The sequence below is a fragment of the Ambystoma mexicanum genome, chromosome 12 (genome assembly GCF_040938575.1).
Source record: "Ambystoma mexicanum isolate Mex_15411 chromosome 12, UKY_AmexF1_1, whole genome shotgun sequence".
Lineage (NCBI taxonomy): Eukaryota > Metazoa > Chordata > Amphibia > Caudata > Ambystomatidae > Ambystoma > Ambystoma mexicanum.
Window position 1 is genome coordinate 864,588,565 of NC_090936.1, and position 15,216 is coordinate 864,603,780.

Below are 15,216 nucleotides of genomic sequence, written 5' to 3' on the forward strand. Positions count from 1 at the left end.
ACCTTGCCTTTCCCAACTGGACATGTATTAACCTCTTTTTTGAACTCCCACCTTTTCAAACTTTGGAGCATGTAATGTGCTCCGTGAATCTCGGTGTAGGGCCAGTGCTAAACAAAAATTCAAATAAAAATAATAGTAAGGGTGCAGAAGCAAGACTCTGGCATGGAGAGGTCATCGTGATTGGCATACACTTTTATACAAGTGAGAAAATGAAAAGAAAACCCTAACTTGCCCTATCTCTGAGAGGGGTCCCCCACCTCAATCCAAATTATTAATGTAATTTTCAGGATGTCAATGTAAAAGTCCATAGTCCTATGTCAGAATCCTATCTCTGCCCCTCACACTTGATGCTAAGCTAAAAATACAAAGGATAGGTTCCTGCTCCAGAGAAATAACTCCCTTTCCCTGGATAAAAAGGCAGTCCTTGGTTTGAAAGTTCTCAAAGTTCAATCTCCACTGGTGGGGGAATGTCTCCCTTCCCCAGCCTTCATTAGGTTTCATTAGGCTTATGACACAGTTCTACAATTACTGAGGACATTTCTCCCTTCCCCAACCAACATTTCTCAGACCTCTTCTCTGTCCCTGGTTGGCAGAACTGGGTCCCTTCTAGCAGGCACTGTGATGAAGAAGAGTAGTTTGGATGCTGCTCCAACCTGTTGTGGGTCCTTGACCCTGGATGGCAGACCTGGGTTACTCTCTTCTAGGTACTTAATCTCAAACACAGACTTAGTTTACTCGCCTGCCAAGTTCTGTGCTTATATGTATTGGTTTCACAGTTCTTGTCACAGTCTCTTATTTTCATAGGCAGACTTGTTTACTCTCCTGCCAAGTACTGCAATCACAGGAATCACTCTCACATCTCTCTTCACACCCTCTTCTGATATTTGAAAGCCCATGGTCACCTTCTGTCCAAGTACTGACTCAATAAAGATTAGGTAACTATGATAGGACGTATGTTCTTATCTCATAAGGTCCCAGACCCTATCTTTTTTGTAGTGTCTTAATGATATTCTTGTTAATGTCCCATCTGGGTTATCCTCCTTCACTCAGTTTTCATGCACTGTTTTCTTTAGTGCTTCTTGTACCCTCTGGGTATTCCTAATTAGAGGTGCAGCCACCCAAATACCTTTAGGGTCTTGGCTGAAGCTCTACAGTCGGTCACAGACTTCTCCATCTCTCTCACCTACTTACTGGCACTCTGGGGCTCTTTCTGGCATTCTGCAGTGGCTCTGAAGCTTCTGTCCCTGTTTGGCATCTCTCTCTCTGCCAGACCGTCTCTTCACGTGTCCCCTGGACACCTTGCTTCTCACCCTCCAGCATTACAGTGTCCCCATTTTCCCCATTCAAGTATATCTGGTGAGTGCCTACGATGCTCTTGGTTCATCCAGGGAGGATCTGCCTCCCGGGTAAGTCCAGTGTCAGTTTTTATGTTGGTTTCCCCTGCAGTCTATAGTTGGAGACTAGACCATTCATTCAAGTACTTCTGAGCGGCCCCTGTGGACCCACACTTCTTCCTCAGCACAGTTTCTTGGCTTGAATCTTCATGATAGCTACCCCTTTTCTTCCTCGTCCAAGTCCTTTCTACTTCTTGCATGTTATAGAAGTATATGGGATAGGAGGGTAGGGTTGAAGATAGTTGGGGTAAAGGAGAGGTGTAGGTGTTAGGCAGATACCATTTTCTCCCACAATAGTCATCATTGGTCCCACATGGGGCTTCCCCTCCCATGAGATTCACTGGCTGAGTACCACCACAAGGAGTACTATCGGGTAGCAGCCTCACCTCCCTGGCCTCATGGGAAGGGGCTCCCCTACGGAAGCAGTGACGGCATCCTGGAATTCATCATATAATGGAGACTGCAAATGAATGTTTGTGTGTAGACCAGTAGTGAGATTCATGACTAAATGTGGGTGAGCCCATATCATTGTGGTGATTTTCTTGAGGTCGATCCAGGGACCACTTTGTGTGAAATTAACTCCATTTCTTTAAATGCATTTCAAATTTGAAGATACACACTGTCTCTTTTTACTTGCCTTGAATTGTCAGTTGGGAGCGTATATCAGGGGAAATGAGATTAGACATGTTGCCCTAGCAGAACCTATAAGTAAACCTATCAAGAAATCTATAATTAAAGAATTTCTAAAGCAGGTTCTAACACTAAGGAACTATTTGCTATCCTACGTGAACTAGAATACCCCACTTCTCCACCGGATAACCTACCTAAAGATAAACAATGGTGTACCAATATTCAAAACGCATTAGCAAATAAAATAAAAACATTGAACACCAAAATCGCCTCAAAAAAAGCCTTGCTCCCACAAATGGAAACCCCTACTATCCCCCAAGCCTAATAACAAACCTATCTTAGCGCCGTTCAAATTTTCTAATATATCCATCCTAGAAACAGAAAAAATCATCGCCTCACTAAAACCATCTAACTGCAAAGGCGATATCTGCCCCGCCCAAATAATTAAGGATGCAGCTAGAGAGCTCACCCGCTTCATCTCAAAACTCATTAATGCTTCCTTTACTTCCAATTCTGTCCCAAGTAGTCTAAAATAATCCTGGGTCCTACCCCTTCTTAAAAACAATCCTTAGACCCTTCCATACCCACAAATTACAGACTTTTCACCACTGTCCATTTCCTCCTGAAGAAAATCGACAAAGTGGCCTGCTTACAAATTTAAAAATACCTTGAGACTAACCAACTATTAATGTCTCCCCAATCTGGGTTCAGACCCCAACACGGCACAGAGACAGCCCTAATAGACCTTAAAGCCCAAATTGATGAACTTAACGATAAAGGAAACACAGCTATGCTACTCCTCCTTGACCTGTCGGCTGCTTTTGACTTGGTGGACCACGCAGTAGTATGCAAACACCTTACAACGGCAGCCCACTTCTCAAGTGAAGCTATAGCTTGGGTCCAATCATTTCTTGATAATAGTAGCATGAGAGTCTTCTCCATGGCAGCATCTGCAGACCCAGTTATAACAACATGTGGTGTCCCCCAAGACTCATGCGTCTTACCCACCATGTATAATATCTCCACTAAGCCTTTATTTGACAAATTGGACAGGTCGGGTGTCACCTACACAAATTACGCTGATGACACCCAGATCCTTATCCCCTTACGGGCAATTTCATGTCGGATACAGCCTTAGTGAATGAGATTTACATCCTCATTCAGGCATGGATGGCAACCCACGGCCTCTGCCTGAATGACGATAAAACAGAGATCATGATCCTTGGCTCAGCCAACAACCTAAAATAACTTAACGACAACTATAATGCCTTTAATATCGATGGCAATATAATTACAGTTGTCAAAGAAGAGAAGACACTAGGCTTCTACCTGGATTCCACACTCTCCCTAAAAAAGCAAGTAAACTCCTTGGCCTCATCCACCGCCAGTACTGGCAAATTCATCAAAGCATGCAGACCCTTCCTCTCACCAGCTAGCTGTATTATTCTAGCCAACGCCCCTATCCTTTCCAAATTGGACTAATGCAACACACTCTATGCAGGAGCCAATAAATATATTACCAACAAACTACAAATACTGCAAAACAATACGCTTAGAAAGTTCTGAATTTTCCCTCTAGAGAGCACATATCCAATACTAGAAGAAATCATAACTGGCTAAAAATCACTGATCGGATCCTCTTCAAAATGGTTATTCTAACCTTCAAATGCCTAAATAATGCAGCTCCACCATACCCGAAGGAAAGAATTACTAGGAAACTATCCTCACGACCAACCAGAACAGCTAACTCATTTTGTCTCCAAATTCCCAGTTTCCGCCTACAAAAAACAGGTGGCAACAGCTTCCCTGTAAAAGCAGCCCAGCATTGGAATGCTCTACCAGTTGAGTTAAGAAGGGGCCAGTCATACAACAGCTTCAGGCGCAACACCCGTACCTGGCTACGCCACAATGATCACTAACCCATTGCCATACATGTTCGCCCTCACCACCTCCCTCTCAGGCATAAACAATTTAGTAATTGTAATCACCCTGTGCTCCTGTATATATCTGTATTCATGTAAATTGTAATTATATATATATGTATATGCCTCATCTATAACAATAACATATGTAACTGTAACTAAGCCATAAGTAATCTTGGTACGTTGTGCGCCCAGCTACCTAAGGGTTTGGGCGCCCTACAAATAAATAAACCAACAAACAAACAAACAAAATATATGTTACCAGTGCCCAGCAGACTGAATATACAGGTTTCACCTGAGAGATGAACTCCTGATCAACTGTGGCAGCACTCACAGTAGTTTGTCATCGATGTGCGGCTGTTTTGCGCTTTTCTCTCATTCGATTCCGAAGGTTTACATCATACAAAATATTGATTGTATCAAAACCATACAGAATTCTGGTAGAAACAAAATCAACAGAATCTGATAATGGTGAGAATCATGAAAGATGAGTTGTCTGATGCTGGCTGAGTATGGTGGGGAGGGAAAAACTCCCACAGGCTCTCTGTGCAGGTTACAGGGGGGCAGTGGTGAGACAAATGAAAAGTGGAACACCATGAAATGACCTTCATTTAGGGGTGGGTACGAATTCTGGAGGTTCGGGGGTGATGTCCAGCAAGGCAAAAAGGCAAAAAGGGAAGAAGCAGTATACATCGGAAGGGAGACAGGGAACAGAGGCTGCAACCATCAGCACCAAGTAGAGAGGTGGTGTGGGGCCTGCGGGGAGAAAATGGGCAAATGAGAACAGCAGAAAATTGGCATCATGGCAGTGCTGCAAGAAACAACTGGATTCTGCCAATCAATGTAAGGTGCGTTGCATGAGAAATATTGAGATGGCAGGAAGGTGAGCTTTCAGTTACATGATTGCTCAGCATGATGGATAACAACAGATGAGAAAACACAGAACACAATGCCTTCATTGAAACTAGCTTCTTAGTACTCTTCTATCTGTGAATAAGCTGTAGCCAGGTGTTGTGGGAATGTTAGGTCTGTAAAACATTTTCAACTCCCCCTGCCCCCAACTAGAAGACCAGAATGTACCTTACATTCAGCTACCCACACAGGCTCCCTCTATCCTTATATATTAATATAAGTGCACGCCTGTCTCTCAACATACCCTTGGTCTTCTGATGTATCAGTCTAGCTATAGTACTCCCTTGCTTTCTATTTCTCTGTGTTGGTTAATTTCGATATTTGTCATGCTCTTGTCATAGACACAAATCGTACAAATTGTGCATGCATGCAAAATGTACCTGCATCCTGATACCCTCATATTTTATATTTGAAATCATGTGGTGAGTTTAAAAGGAGTCAAGGAGGTTGCTGACATTGGCGTCCAATACCCAGAGATATCTCACATCTACAGGAGACCCGCAGTGCCTAAGTCAAACCAAACTGCAGACTTGAAAGAGAGGTGTCAGGCAGAAGCAATATCATCCCAGACATGCACCTGATCTAATGCAACTGTAAACTTACATCAGGCTACACTGGACTGAATGGGGGGCACCCATGATGATGATATGCATCGCTGTATGAACATGGTTTTGATAGTTGGCAAGCAATTGCTTAATTATGGAGGAAGGTCAGGGAATGGAAAAACCTGATAACAGGGCACACATTAACGTTGGATCCTCATCTCCAAATTATGGGGACGTGAAATTAACCATTGTTATTAACATTCAATGCAGAAAAAGTGTAACAAGGGCCCCATGTGTGGGGAAAATCCTGATGGGCAGATATTGAAGCCTAAATGGCAGACTAGCTGTTGAAGATTGTATTTCCGAAATGAGCGGTTAGGCATTATTGGAAAAAACACATACACAATGACTGGATTGCTGGCTGAAATTTTGAAGGATAACTGACCCATTCCTAGAAATTTACAGGGATAAATATATGTGATGTTTTAGCTTCAACTGTACTCATTTATCTTGGTATTGTCGGGAGGGGAAGTGACCTAGTATTGAATGTTACAGCTGCTTATCACCAGTTAATAGACATTAGTGGCCAAAGGCTGAAGATAGTCTTCTTGTCTTTAAAGGCTAGTATACATTTTTTAATTATTTGTGTTCCTGTGTTGGTCAAATTAATCTGTACATTTGCACATATATATCTGATTATCAACGTCTTGCTATTGAGTAGATGTATGCTGGGGAAACAATACATTATACTTAAACAGATACAAATAAAATATAATTCCCCTTTCTGAACAGCGAACACGCAAGACAAGTACTAGTTTTCATACCAGTTTTGCATGCTGATGGTAACTTTTCACATGCCAAAATTGCAAAATGGACCACCAAAGTGCATTTCCATCTAACAACATATACTCTCTCCATTCATTGTTACAAATTTGATCATCCTGACAAGGTAATTCATATTTCTGTGATCTAAATGCCGACACTCATTCAACGTTATTAAATAGCCAATGAATTTTATGCAAAATATGTTTATTTTCCTATTTTAAATCTACAACGGCATCAGTCCAAAAATTGTACCGTATGCACAGGCAATACCACATTGTGAATCTGGTGAAATCATACAGATGAAGCATATCACTGACTCTTTTGGGCCATATGTGCCAATGGCCAGACCTTGGTAACCAATGTGGAACTTTTAGTGTGTCAAGCAGCTGTGATTCAAAGCTATCAGTATTGTTGCGGGACACATTTTAACTTTGAAACCAGTTTATTAACATTATATATTCAGTAACATACTTTAAATCCCTTTTTAGAATAATCTGTGTATGATTTTTGAATTGGTTGATTATTCACTCTTTTAATTGCAATGGGAAAGCTGTTGCCAGGATAACGTGTTAGGTGAGTGGGTTATTTACAATAGTTCCGTGTTACAGAACCATCAAATTGTTTTTTTGGACAAAATGGTACTTATGAAAAAGTCTGTTTTGCAATGGGCACATCATTTTATTTTTTTAATTGCTATAGTTGAAAATGGTGAAAGAAACTTATTCAGCCACCACTTAACACATTGGGCCTCATTACGACCCAGGCGGTAAGGGGTTTACGGCAGCGTAAACAGCGCCGACCCTTACCGCCTGAGTACGAGGTCCCTTAGCGCCATGGTGGATTTAACACCTGCTTTTAGCAGGTGTTAAAATCCATGGCGCTAAGGGACCATGGAGTTAATTACGCCACCGTAATTTACGGTGGCGTAATTAACGCCTTCCCCACTCCCATTATGCCCTATGGGGCAAAAATGGGAATGGGGAAGGGTAAATGGGGATTGGGGACTTACCGCCCCGCCAAGGTCAGAATGGGGCGGTAAGTCCGCCAACCACCATGGCGTAAACGTAGTTTACGCCATGGTGGTAAAGTCACGGCCCAGGCGGTAACTTACCGCCTGGGTCGTAATGAGGCCCATTGCCATGAAGCAGTGTTACCATTCCTTCCTCCTTAGGCTGATGACCACATTCTTCTACAGTAAGAAGCTGGGTACCAGAATTCTTCTCTCATGCTTTACCGAAGGTTGGAGCAATAGATACCTGAACAAATGGTCTTCTGATGATATATTGTGATCACTTCTGAACTATGGTTGGTTTATTTGATGAAATTCGTCTGCAATTGAAATGTTGTGAGCATACATGTTTAAAAATGAAAATTAACCTTAAATGAAGTGATTCAAACTTTGGATTTACTTCACCTTTTCAAATATATTATTACAAATCCTTTTTTTAAGAGCTCTGTTATGTTTGCCTCCTGGACATATACAGGGTATAGCCTTGAGCAGTTGTACAAGCCAAATTGGCTTTGCCACCCTTTTACCAACATGTGTCAAGTTAATTTAGTCTTGATTGTGACTAATACATACGTCTCCAAGGGAGACAATGAAACCTAAGAAAACATATTTTCTTTATGTAGGGCCTCATTACGACCCAGGCGGTAAGTTACCGCCTGGGCCGTGACTTTACCACCATGGTGTAAACTACGTTTACACCATGGTGGTTGGCGGACTTACCGCCCCATTCCGACCTTGGCGGGGCGGTAAGTCCCCAATCCCATTTACCCTTCCCCATTCCCATTTTTGCCCCATAGGGCATAATGGGAGTGGGGAAGGCGTTAATTACGCCACCGTAAATTACGGTGGCGTAATTAACTCCATGGTCCCTTAGCGCCATGGATTTTAACACCCGCTAAAATCGGGTGTTAAAACCTCCATGGCGCTAGGGGAACTCGGAATTGGCGGTAAGGGGTCGGCGCAGCTAGCGCTGGCGTTAACCCCTTACCGCCAGGGTCGTAATGAGGCCCACAGTCTTTCATCAATCAAACATTTTGTCATCTTGTACACCACTTTCAATTATACAGTAGAAAGATACATCCCCAATGTTCCTCCTACTGACATAGTTGCCTTCAGGTAATCATCATATGTGTGGCCCTTTAGATTATTCTTTTACATTGCATGTAGCACTTTAAACATGCATTAAAGTTGCCAGAGGTTTTCTTGAAATAGGAAATAAGACTATCAGCAACAATGAATCATTTTGACTAATTTAGCTCCATCAATGGTATCCTTGCGGGGTTATCAAAATAATAATTTGTTGTGAGGTGACATATGTTACTGGTCAATATTACATTGACACATTTCAGATGGTGTTCCAGTGGAGAGAAGCCCTTTTAGCCAATCCTAACATGCTAGGACCATGTGCATTCATGCTTCATCCTTGTTCATCTGAAATGATGGCAGGAAAGGAACATAACGAGTCCACGGGAGCTTTTTAAGGAATATTGTCACAAAGGGGAGATCATAGCAAGATTGTCCTGTGCCATCATTTGCACCATCTCCTTGGATTTGTCTTTGCCAGGCAGAGGTTCCTCTTTCTTCATCTGTACCTGTGTGGTTGAGGATCACATGGTTAATCCTTGTGCCTGGGAGCAAGGCATCAGCAATATCAGCACTCACATTAGGCTACACAGTTCCCCAAAAATATTCCTAACAGGCAGGTTTATTTGAAAAGTTGTTTGGATCAAAAACGTTGTTGGTATTTGAGTGTAATGTAGTGACGTTGTTAAAACGTTTTAAAATAATGTGACTTAAAACAGCTTGATTTCCATTGACACCTCAGTTTAATTGGCAGTAATCTGACACAGAAGGACAATGGCTCAAGTTTCATAAATGCCCAGTAAGTTAATTAATCAAAAGTACACATGTTGATTTAAAAACCCTGACGTATCCAAATTGTACAGGCACAGGCAGAGCCATTCATGTACTGTCCGCATACATTTTTCTCAATAGACAAAAAATAATCTTTCTTGAGAATTAATTAAAAGGTAACGTTTTTAAAGTACAGCAATCATGAAAGCTAAGCTGATATTTCATACAAACTTCTTAAAGTTGCTGGAAGATGTTCTCATAATGCAGAGATTCTGGAAGATAGATGTTTTATGGGCATTTCAATATTACCAATATTCTGGTATAGTATTTATAAATGAACAAAGTTGCAAAAAAATAACTAGCGCTCTTCAGTTGAGGCGGTCTCAAAGTACAGTTTGTAACATAGCTGACAATCTATGAATACATTACAAATGAATGTTGTGATCACAGTTAAGTCTAGGTCAAAGGACCAATAGGCTTACAGTTATTTTTCAAATCAAGTAAAATGTATGCAGATTTCAAATCAAGTAAAGTTTATTCAGAAATGTGGCTTTTCCACTACCATGAAATAAAACCAAGACCTAACTTCAAGATATGATTATTTTTGTGTGAGCTGATAATTAAGTGAAAATGTAAAATTCCAGCGTTTATATTATGATCTGAAATGTGCACCAAGAATTTAACAACATAACAAAATGTATTGTGTCAAGATTCACAACATTCCGAAGATCATTCATCATACAGTAGCTTAAAAAAGGGCACAAATTAGTATCAGAAAATAGTTCTATTCCACAAAATGAAACAAATAAAAATGTAGTTACGAATTTCAAAAGCAATTAATGGCTTTCTGATATATCACCTGCCAATTACCTTAACCAATTACAATCTCTTTGTTTCAGAATGGCGGACCCTAAGTGTCCAAAGTCAATGGGCCTCATTACAACCTTGGTGCTAAGTGCACCAACTTTACCACCATGGTGTAAACTCCGTTTACACCATGGTGGATGGCGGATTTACCGCCCCATTCCAAGGTGAGTGGGGCGGTAAATCCCCATTTCCCATTTTCCCTTCCCCATTCCCATTTTTGCCCCATAGGGCATAATGGGAGTGGGGAAGGCGCTAATTACGCCGCCGTAATTAGCACCATGGCAGGTTAGCGCCATGGATTTTAACGCCTGCTAAAAGCAGGCGTTAAAATCAGAATCAGGCATTAAGGGTTAATGGTGGCGTTAACCCTTAACCCCTGAGTTGTAATGAGGCCAAATGAATAGGAATGAATAGGAGTGTGGTTTTAGAAAAATAATTGTCCAAAACAAATATGGTATACACTCTTCCTCAGAACTAGGATTAGTTATTTTTTTCCATATTATATCATAATAATCACACACAAAAATGTCACTGTTTTTACTTTAATTCGTCCACATTTGCAGATTAGTTCATTAATATCTGTTTTTAACCTTTTCAACTTTGTAATTATTAATGGTAATTGATTGAATAAGCACTGATACATATCTAAGTCTATTGCTTGCACAGGATAGGTAACCTTTCAGATTGCCGGGCAATGTTGTGCAACAAATGCTCTCAGTGGTTGATAAATTAACTCCAGTATTTCTTTGTTATAAACTGCCAGCAACACAAAATACCTTTCAGCAGGGACTTTGTTTTAGTTGGCTTGGTGGTAGGGTCTACGAATTAACCTGTACTGACTACTTTCTCATGTTCTTTTCAGATGCAGACCTTCCATGTGCTCTAAACTCTACTGGCATGTTTACATACATCTCTAATAACCACCTTTTTCAATGTAGCCATATATATTTCTAGATTCCTAAAAAGCTTGTGTTGTGAATTAAACCTAGCCTCAAGCTATTGCATCCCTGACTCTTTATTTAACTTAAAACCTGCCATTAATATTTCCTTCCACAGATTTGTGTAGGTATCCAAAGCATCGAAGAGTTAGAGTACAGGTATTTAAACCTGCTGCCAGTCTTAGCCCTCAGGGTAGTGTAGCTGAGTGGCTTAGGGATGACATTGGTCTATTAGATAACTCATTCCCATGTAGAGACACAACAAAGACAACACTTTTTAGAGCAATTTTAAATTTCAAATATTTAAACTACAAAACATATATTAAAAGAAATCCATTTAAAGCTATTTTGACTAAAAATATATAAAAATGTATATTTAGTGGCATGCCTCAGATAAAAGTTAGATGTGTGCTAATAAACAATTGTCTGTCAAGATGCTATGCAAGATGTCGTAGGGGAGGTGAACACGTTCTCTTTCCAGGCTCTCAGTCTTTATGGAAATTGACAAGGGGGGTCCTGGGAGTCTCTCTGCCAGACATTAGTCCTGGTTACGAGAGACTTACCCAGAGTCTTTAGCTCACTATCTTTCACAGAGAAGAAATATCCCAAACATATCAGTCTTTGTCCTGCCCTGGGGCAGTCCAGCATCGAAATGCTAGGCAACTCTCCTCTGAACAAGAGTACCAACAGCATCTCCAGACACGTGTTTCGGTCTGGTTGGACCTCATCAGTAGGGAGGAGCTGTGCCTCTATAAGAATAGTGAGCAAGGGGTCCACGTCTGGATTCCCCTAGTAACTTAGGGTGAGACCCAAAGCTACTTGAATATGCAAATTGACAAGGGGGGTCCTGGAAGTCTCTCTGCCAGACATTAGTCCTGGTTATGAGAGACTTACCCAGAGTCTTTAGCTCACTATCTTTCACAGAGAAGAAATATCCCAAACATATCAGTCTTTGTCCTGCCCTGGGGCAGTCCAGCACCAAAATGCTAAGCAACTCTCCTTTGAACAAGAGTACCAACAGCATCAACAGACACGTGTTTCAGTCTGGTTGGACCTCACCAGTAGGGAGGAGCTGTGCCTCTCTAAGAATAGTGAGCAAGGGGTCCACATCTGGATTCCCCTAGTAACTTAGGGTGAGACCCAAAGCTACTTGAATATGCAAATTGACATGGGGGGTCCTGGGAGTCTCTCTGCCAGACATTAGTCCTGGTTACGAGAGACTTACCCAGAGTCTTTAGCTCACTATCTTTCACAGAGAAGAAATATCCCAAACATATCAGTCTTTGTCCTGCCCTGGGGCAGTCCAGCACCGAAATGCTAGGCAACTCTCCTCTGAACAAGAGTACCAACAGCATCCCCAGACACGTGTTTCGGTCTGGTTGGACCTCATCAGTAGAGAGGAGCTGTGCCTCTTTATGGAACACATCATTTAAGAGAGATTTTAAGGAAGCGTACAGGGCATTCTTCACCTTCTCCATAGACCTAATGTTAGGGACAATTCTCATAAATGTGCTTATTCCCTTCACCTTAGAGACCCCCAGCAACTTTGCTGGATTTTGAGGACTTGATTTTTTTTACCCGGAGAAAGTGTGAGCCTTTTTTCCCACTCTCTCTTGTATTTTGATGTGCATTTTACTCCTGCGTTCTTTTTTTATGGAGTTTTAGATAACTCCATAGACATCATCTTTTCATGTGTGTTACAAAGCACCTTCAGTTCAGTGACATAGGGATGTCTTTTAGACTTTCAAAAGGTTTAAATACCTTCTCTGGGATAGACTACCGTTTCCCAGAGGATGTAAGGTTAAATGGACTTTTACTAGTCTCTTTAAATTCCTGGACCCAGCCCACACTATCTTTCTATGGAGTGCTGGAGGGGTTACCTAGTATCCCCTGTGTCTAGAAACTCATGTAGCAGCCAAATGCTACCCTTTCCTATCGAAATGGCTATTGGCAGTGGTTTTACAATGAACTACCATGATTTTTACCGACCGCAAACACTGGTAGCTAAAAATCGCGGGAGCCAATTTTCCAAGATGGCACCTTAGGCCCCTTTATTTAAAAAGGTCCCGGTCTTCTTTTTTCGCTGTTTCTTTTTGGAAAGGTCCTTCTAGAGTTTGTCTCTGCGCGCCAAAACAGGTTTGGTTCCTTTGTTTTATGCCTTTGGTGGCCTTCAGGACTGAAGACCACCTCTTGCGCCTGAGTGTCTAGGGTGGGCAGGAAGAAAGGGAGATGCCCGAAACTCCCTGTGCTTAGTCTCCTAGGAGACCCAAATGCACTCTGGTGTGATTGGCTGGCTGACTGTCCGGCAAGGACAGCCAACCTGCTGGGTGAGCGACAGCTAGGTTGGAATGAAAGGGAGAAAACCGTTTAAAAGGCGTGTCTCTTGGCTTGGAAGGCAGAGATGACCACTGGAACGAAAGAACCGAAGACAAGCTGGAAGAAGACAGCTGCTGCAACTCCTGGACCATTGGTTTGACTGGTGAAGCCCTGATGCAGGTTTGAATTGCCAAGCTCATATCGACAGAGAAGCCCCTTCAAGGACGACTTCTCCCTTTGAGTTGGTGGAACCAATCAACTCATGAGCCACCTGGATACCATTCTCGGAGCTGGTTAGGTTTAACCAGAAAGAGGGTCACCAGCTTGTGTGCTAGACTACAGCTACTGGAATCGAAGATCTTCCATTTGCCAGCTTTTTGACCAGTCCCCGTGCAGTGCAGGAGTCCCCCGACGTCCTCCCTCTTGTCCCCATGACTGAGGCTCAGGAACAGTGAGATCTGCAGGAATTGCCAGGAGCCAACGTCTTCAGCTGCATCTTTTCTTCATATTAAGGTACTGTGCCTACCCGATTGAGAGAACTTACCTCTCGCAGTGAAAGTTCGTGGGACTTTCCCAACTTGCTTGCCTAATCAGCTTGTGTCCCTACATATGATTCTTTTTCGTACAAACTATTTCTGAGAACGTTGGCAAAGACTTTACCGTTTACTACCAACACTGCTCTTTCCTATCCAAGACACTAGTCCATTGACTTTGGCATAGGCCTATTGAATTGAATTGACTCTTCTAGTGAAATGAAACTATTTGCACTGCCTAAGAAAGTATTTTTGATTCATTTTATTAACTTGTGCCTTTTTACTCCTATTTAAAGTGACTGAAATGCCATTTTACTCCTACTTCAGGGGAGCCTAAATTACTCAGAAGCTTATTGGTTTGGTATTGGAGTGCATTTGTGTATAATATTAAGTTTTAGTTTAGTTTAGTTTAGTTTATTATTTTATAATGCGCTCCCAACCCTGGGGTAGCCGGGCGCAACGGTAACAAGAATACTTGAGCTTGGTTACATACAGTAGTACATACATAGGATACATTACAAGTTATTACAAAGATTACAGTATTTACAGTAGAGATAAGAAATGTGGGTACTTCACAACACACAGGCAGTGGTGTGAAAGTCTATAGTGCAGGTTTCATGAGTAACATAGTGGAGCCATACCATAATACAGGGCCTAGTGCATGGGACAGTTTAGTCGGCGTCCTTTGCCTCCTTCTAGTGAATGTTTTCTAAATGACTATGTAATAAATGTATAAGTTTTTTACCAAGAAACCTTGAGAGTTGGGGGGGAATTCATAGAATTCAGCACACAAGTGGCACACGCGGCTGGCGCACAGTGTGTGCGTGCGGCAGTCTGCGCCAGCCGCGTGTGCCAAATCCCATTTCAGCGCACAGCGTATTCATGGATTTCAACATCCATAACCAGCCGTGGCGCAGAGTGGCGCAGCGACTCTGCAGCAGCGCCATTTACGCCCCCAACCCATGGTGCACAGGCCAGTGGACCAGCATACAGCCCCCCCAACCATGAAAACACATTTAAAACTCCCCACGCACCCCTCAGAATACACATACCTCTCCAGCGCTAGTGAAATCACGTGTAAAACTCCCCGCGCACCCCTCAGAATTCAGGTACTCCTCTCACGTTAGCGAAATCATGTGTAAAACTCCCTGCACACCCCTCAGAATACACGTACCCCTCTAGCGCTAGCGAAATAGCATGTTAAACTCCCCGCGCATGCCTCAGAAAACACGTACCCCTCTCGCACTAGCGAAATCATGTGTAAAACTCCCCACGCACCCCTCAGAATACACGTACCCTGCTCGGCCTGCGAAATCACATGTAAAACTCCACGCGCACCCCTCGGAATACACGCATGCAGCCCATCCACCCTCAACATTCCCCACAGGCAGCCCATCACCCCAGTGCATGCCCCACAGGCTGCCCACACCACAGGATGTAGTTTTACATGCGATTTCGCTAGCGTGAGAGG

The 15,216-nt window shown here is 42.4% G+C and overlaps 1 protein-coding gene across 1 annotated transcript in view; it reads right to left on the bottom strand.

Moving 5' to 3' along the window:
• Nucleotides 1–6,415: 6,415 nt before the first annotated feature.
• LOC138514077 (solute carrier family 23 member 1-like) overlaps nt 6,416–15,216 on the bottom strand; it is a 1,133,216-nt gene continuing 1,124,415 nt past the window's right edge. Inside the window, exon 12 of the mRNA XM_069629338.1 lies at nt 6,416–8,829. Within this exon, the coding sequence (XP_069485439.1) occupies nt 8,648–8,829 (182 nt within the window). The 3' untranslated portion in view covers nt 6,416–8,647. The remainder of the gene's footprint in view (nt 8,830–15,216) is intronic.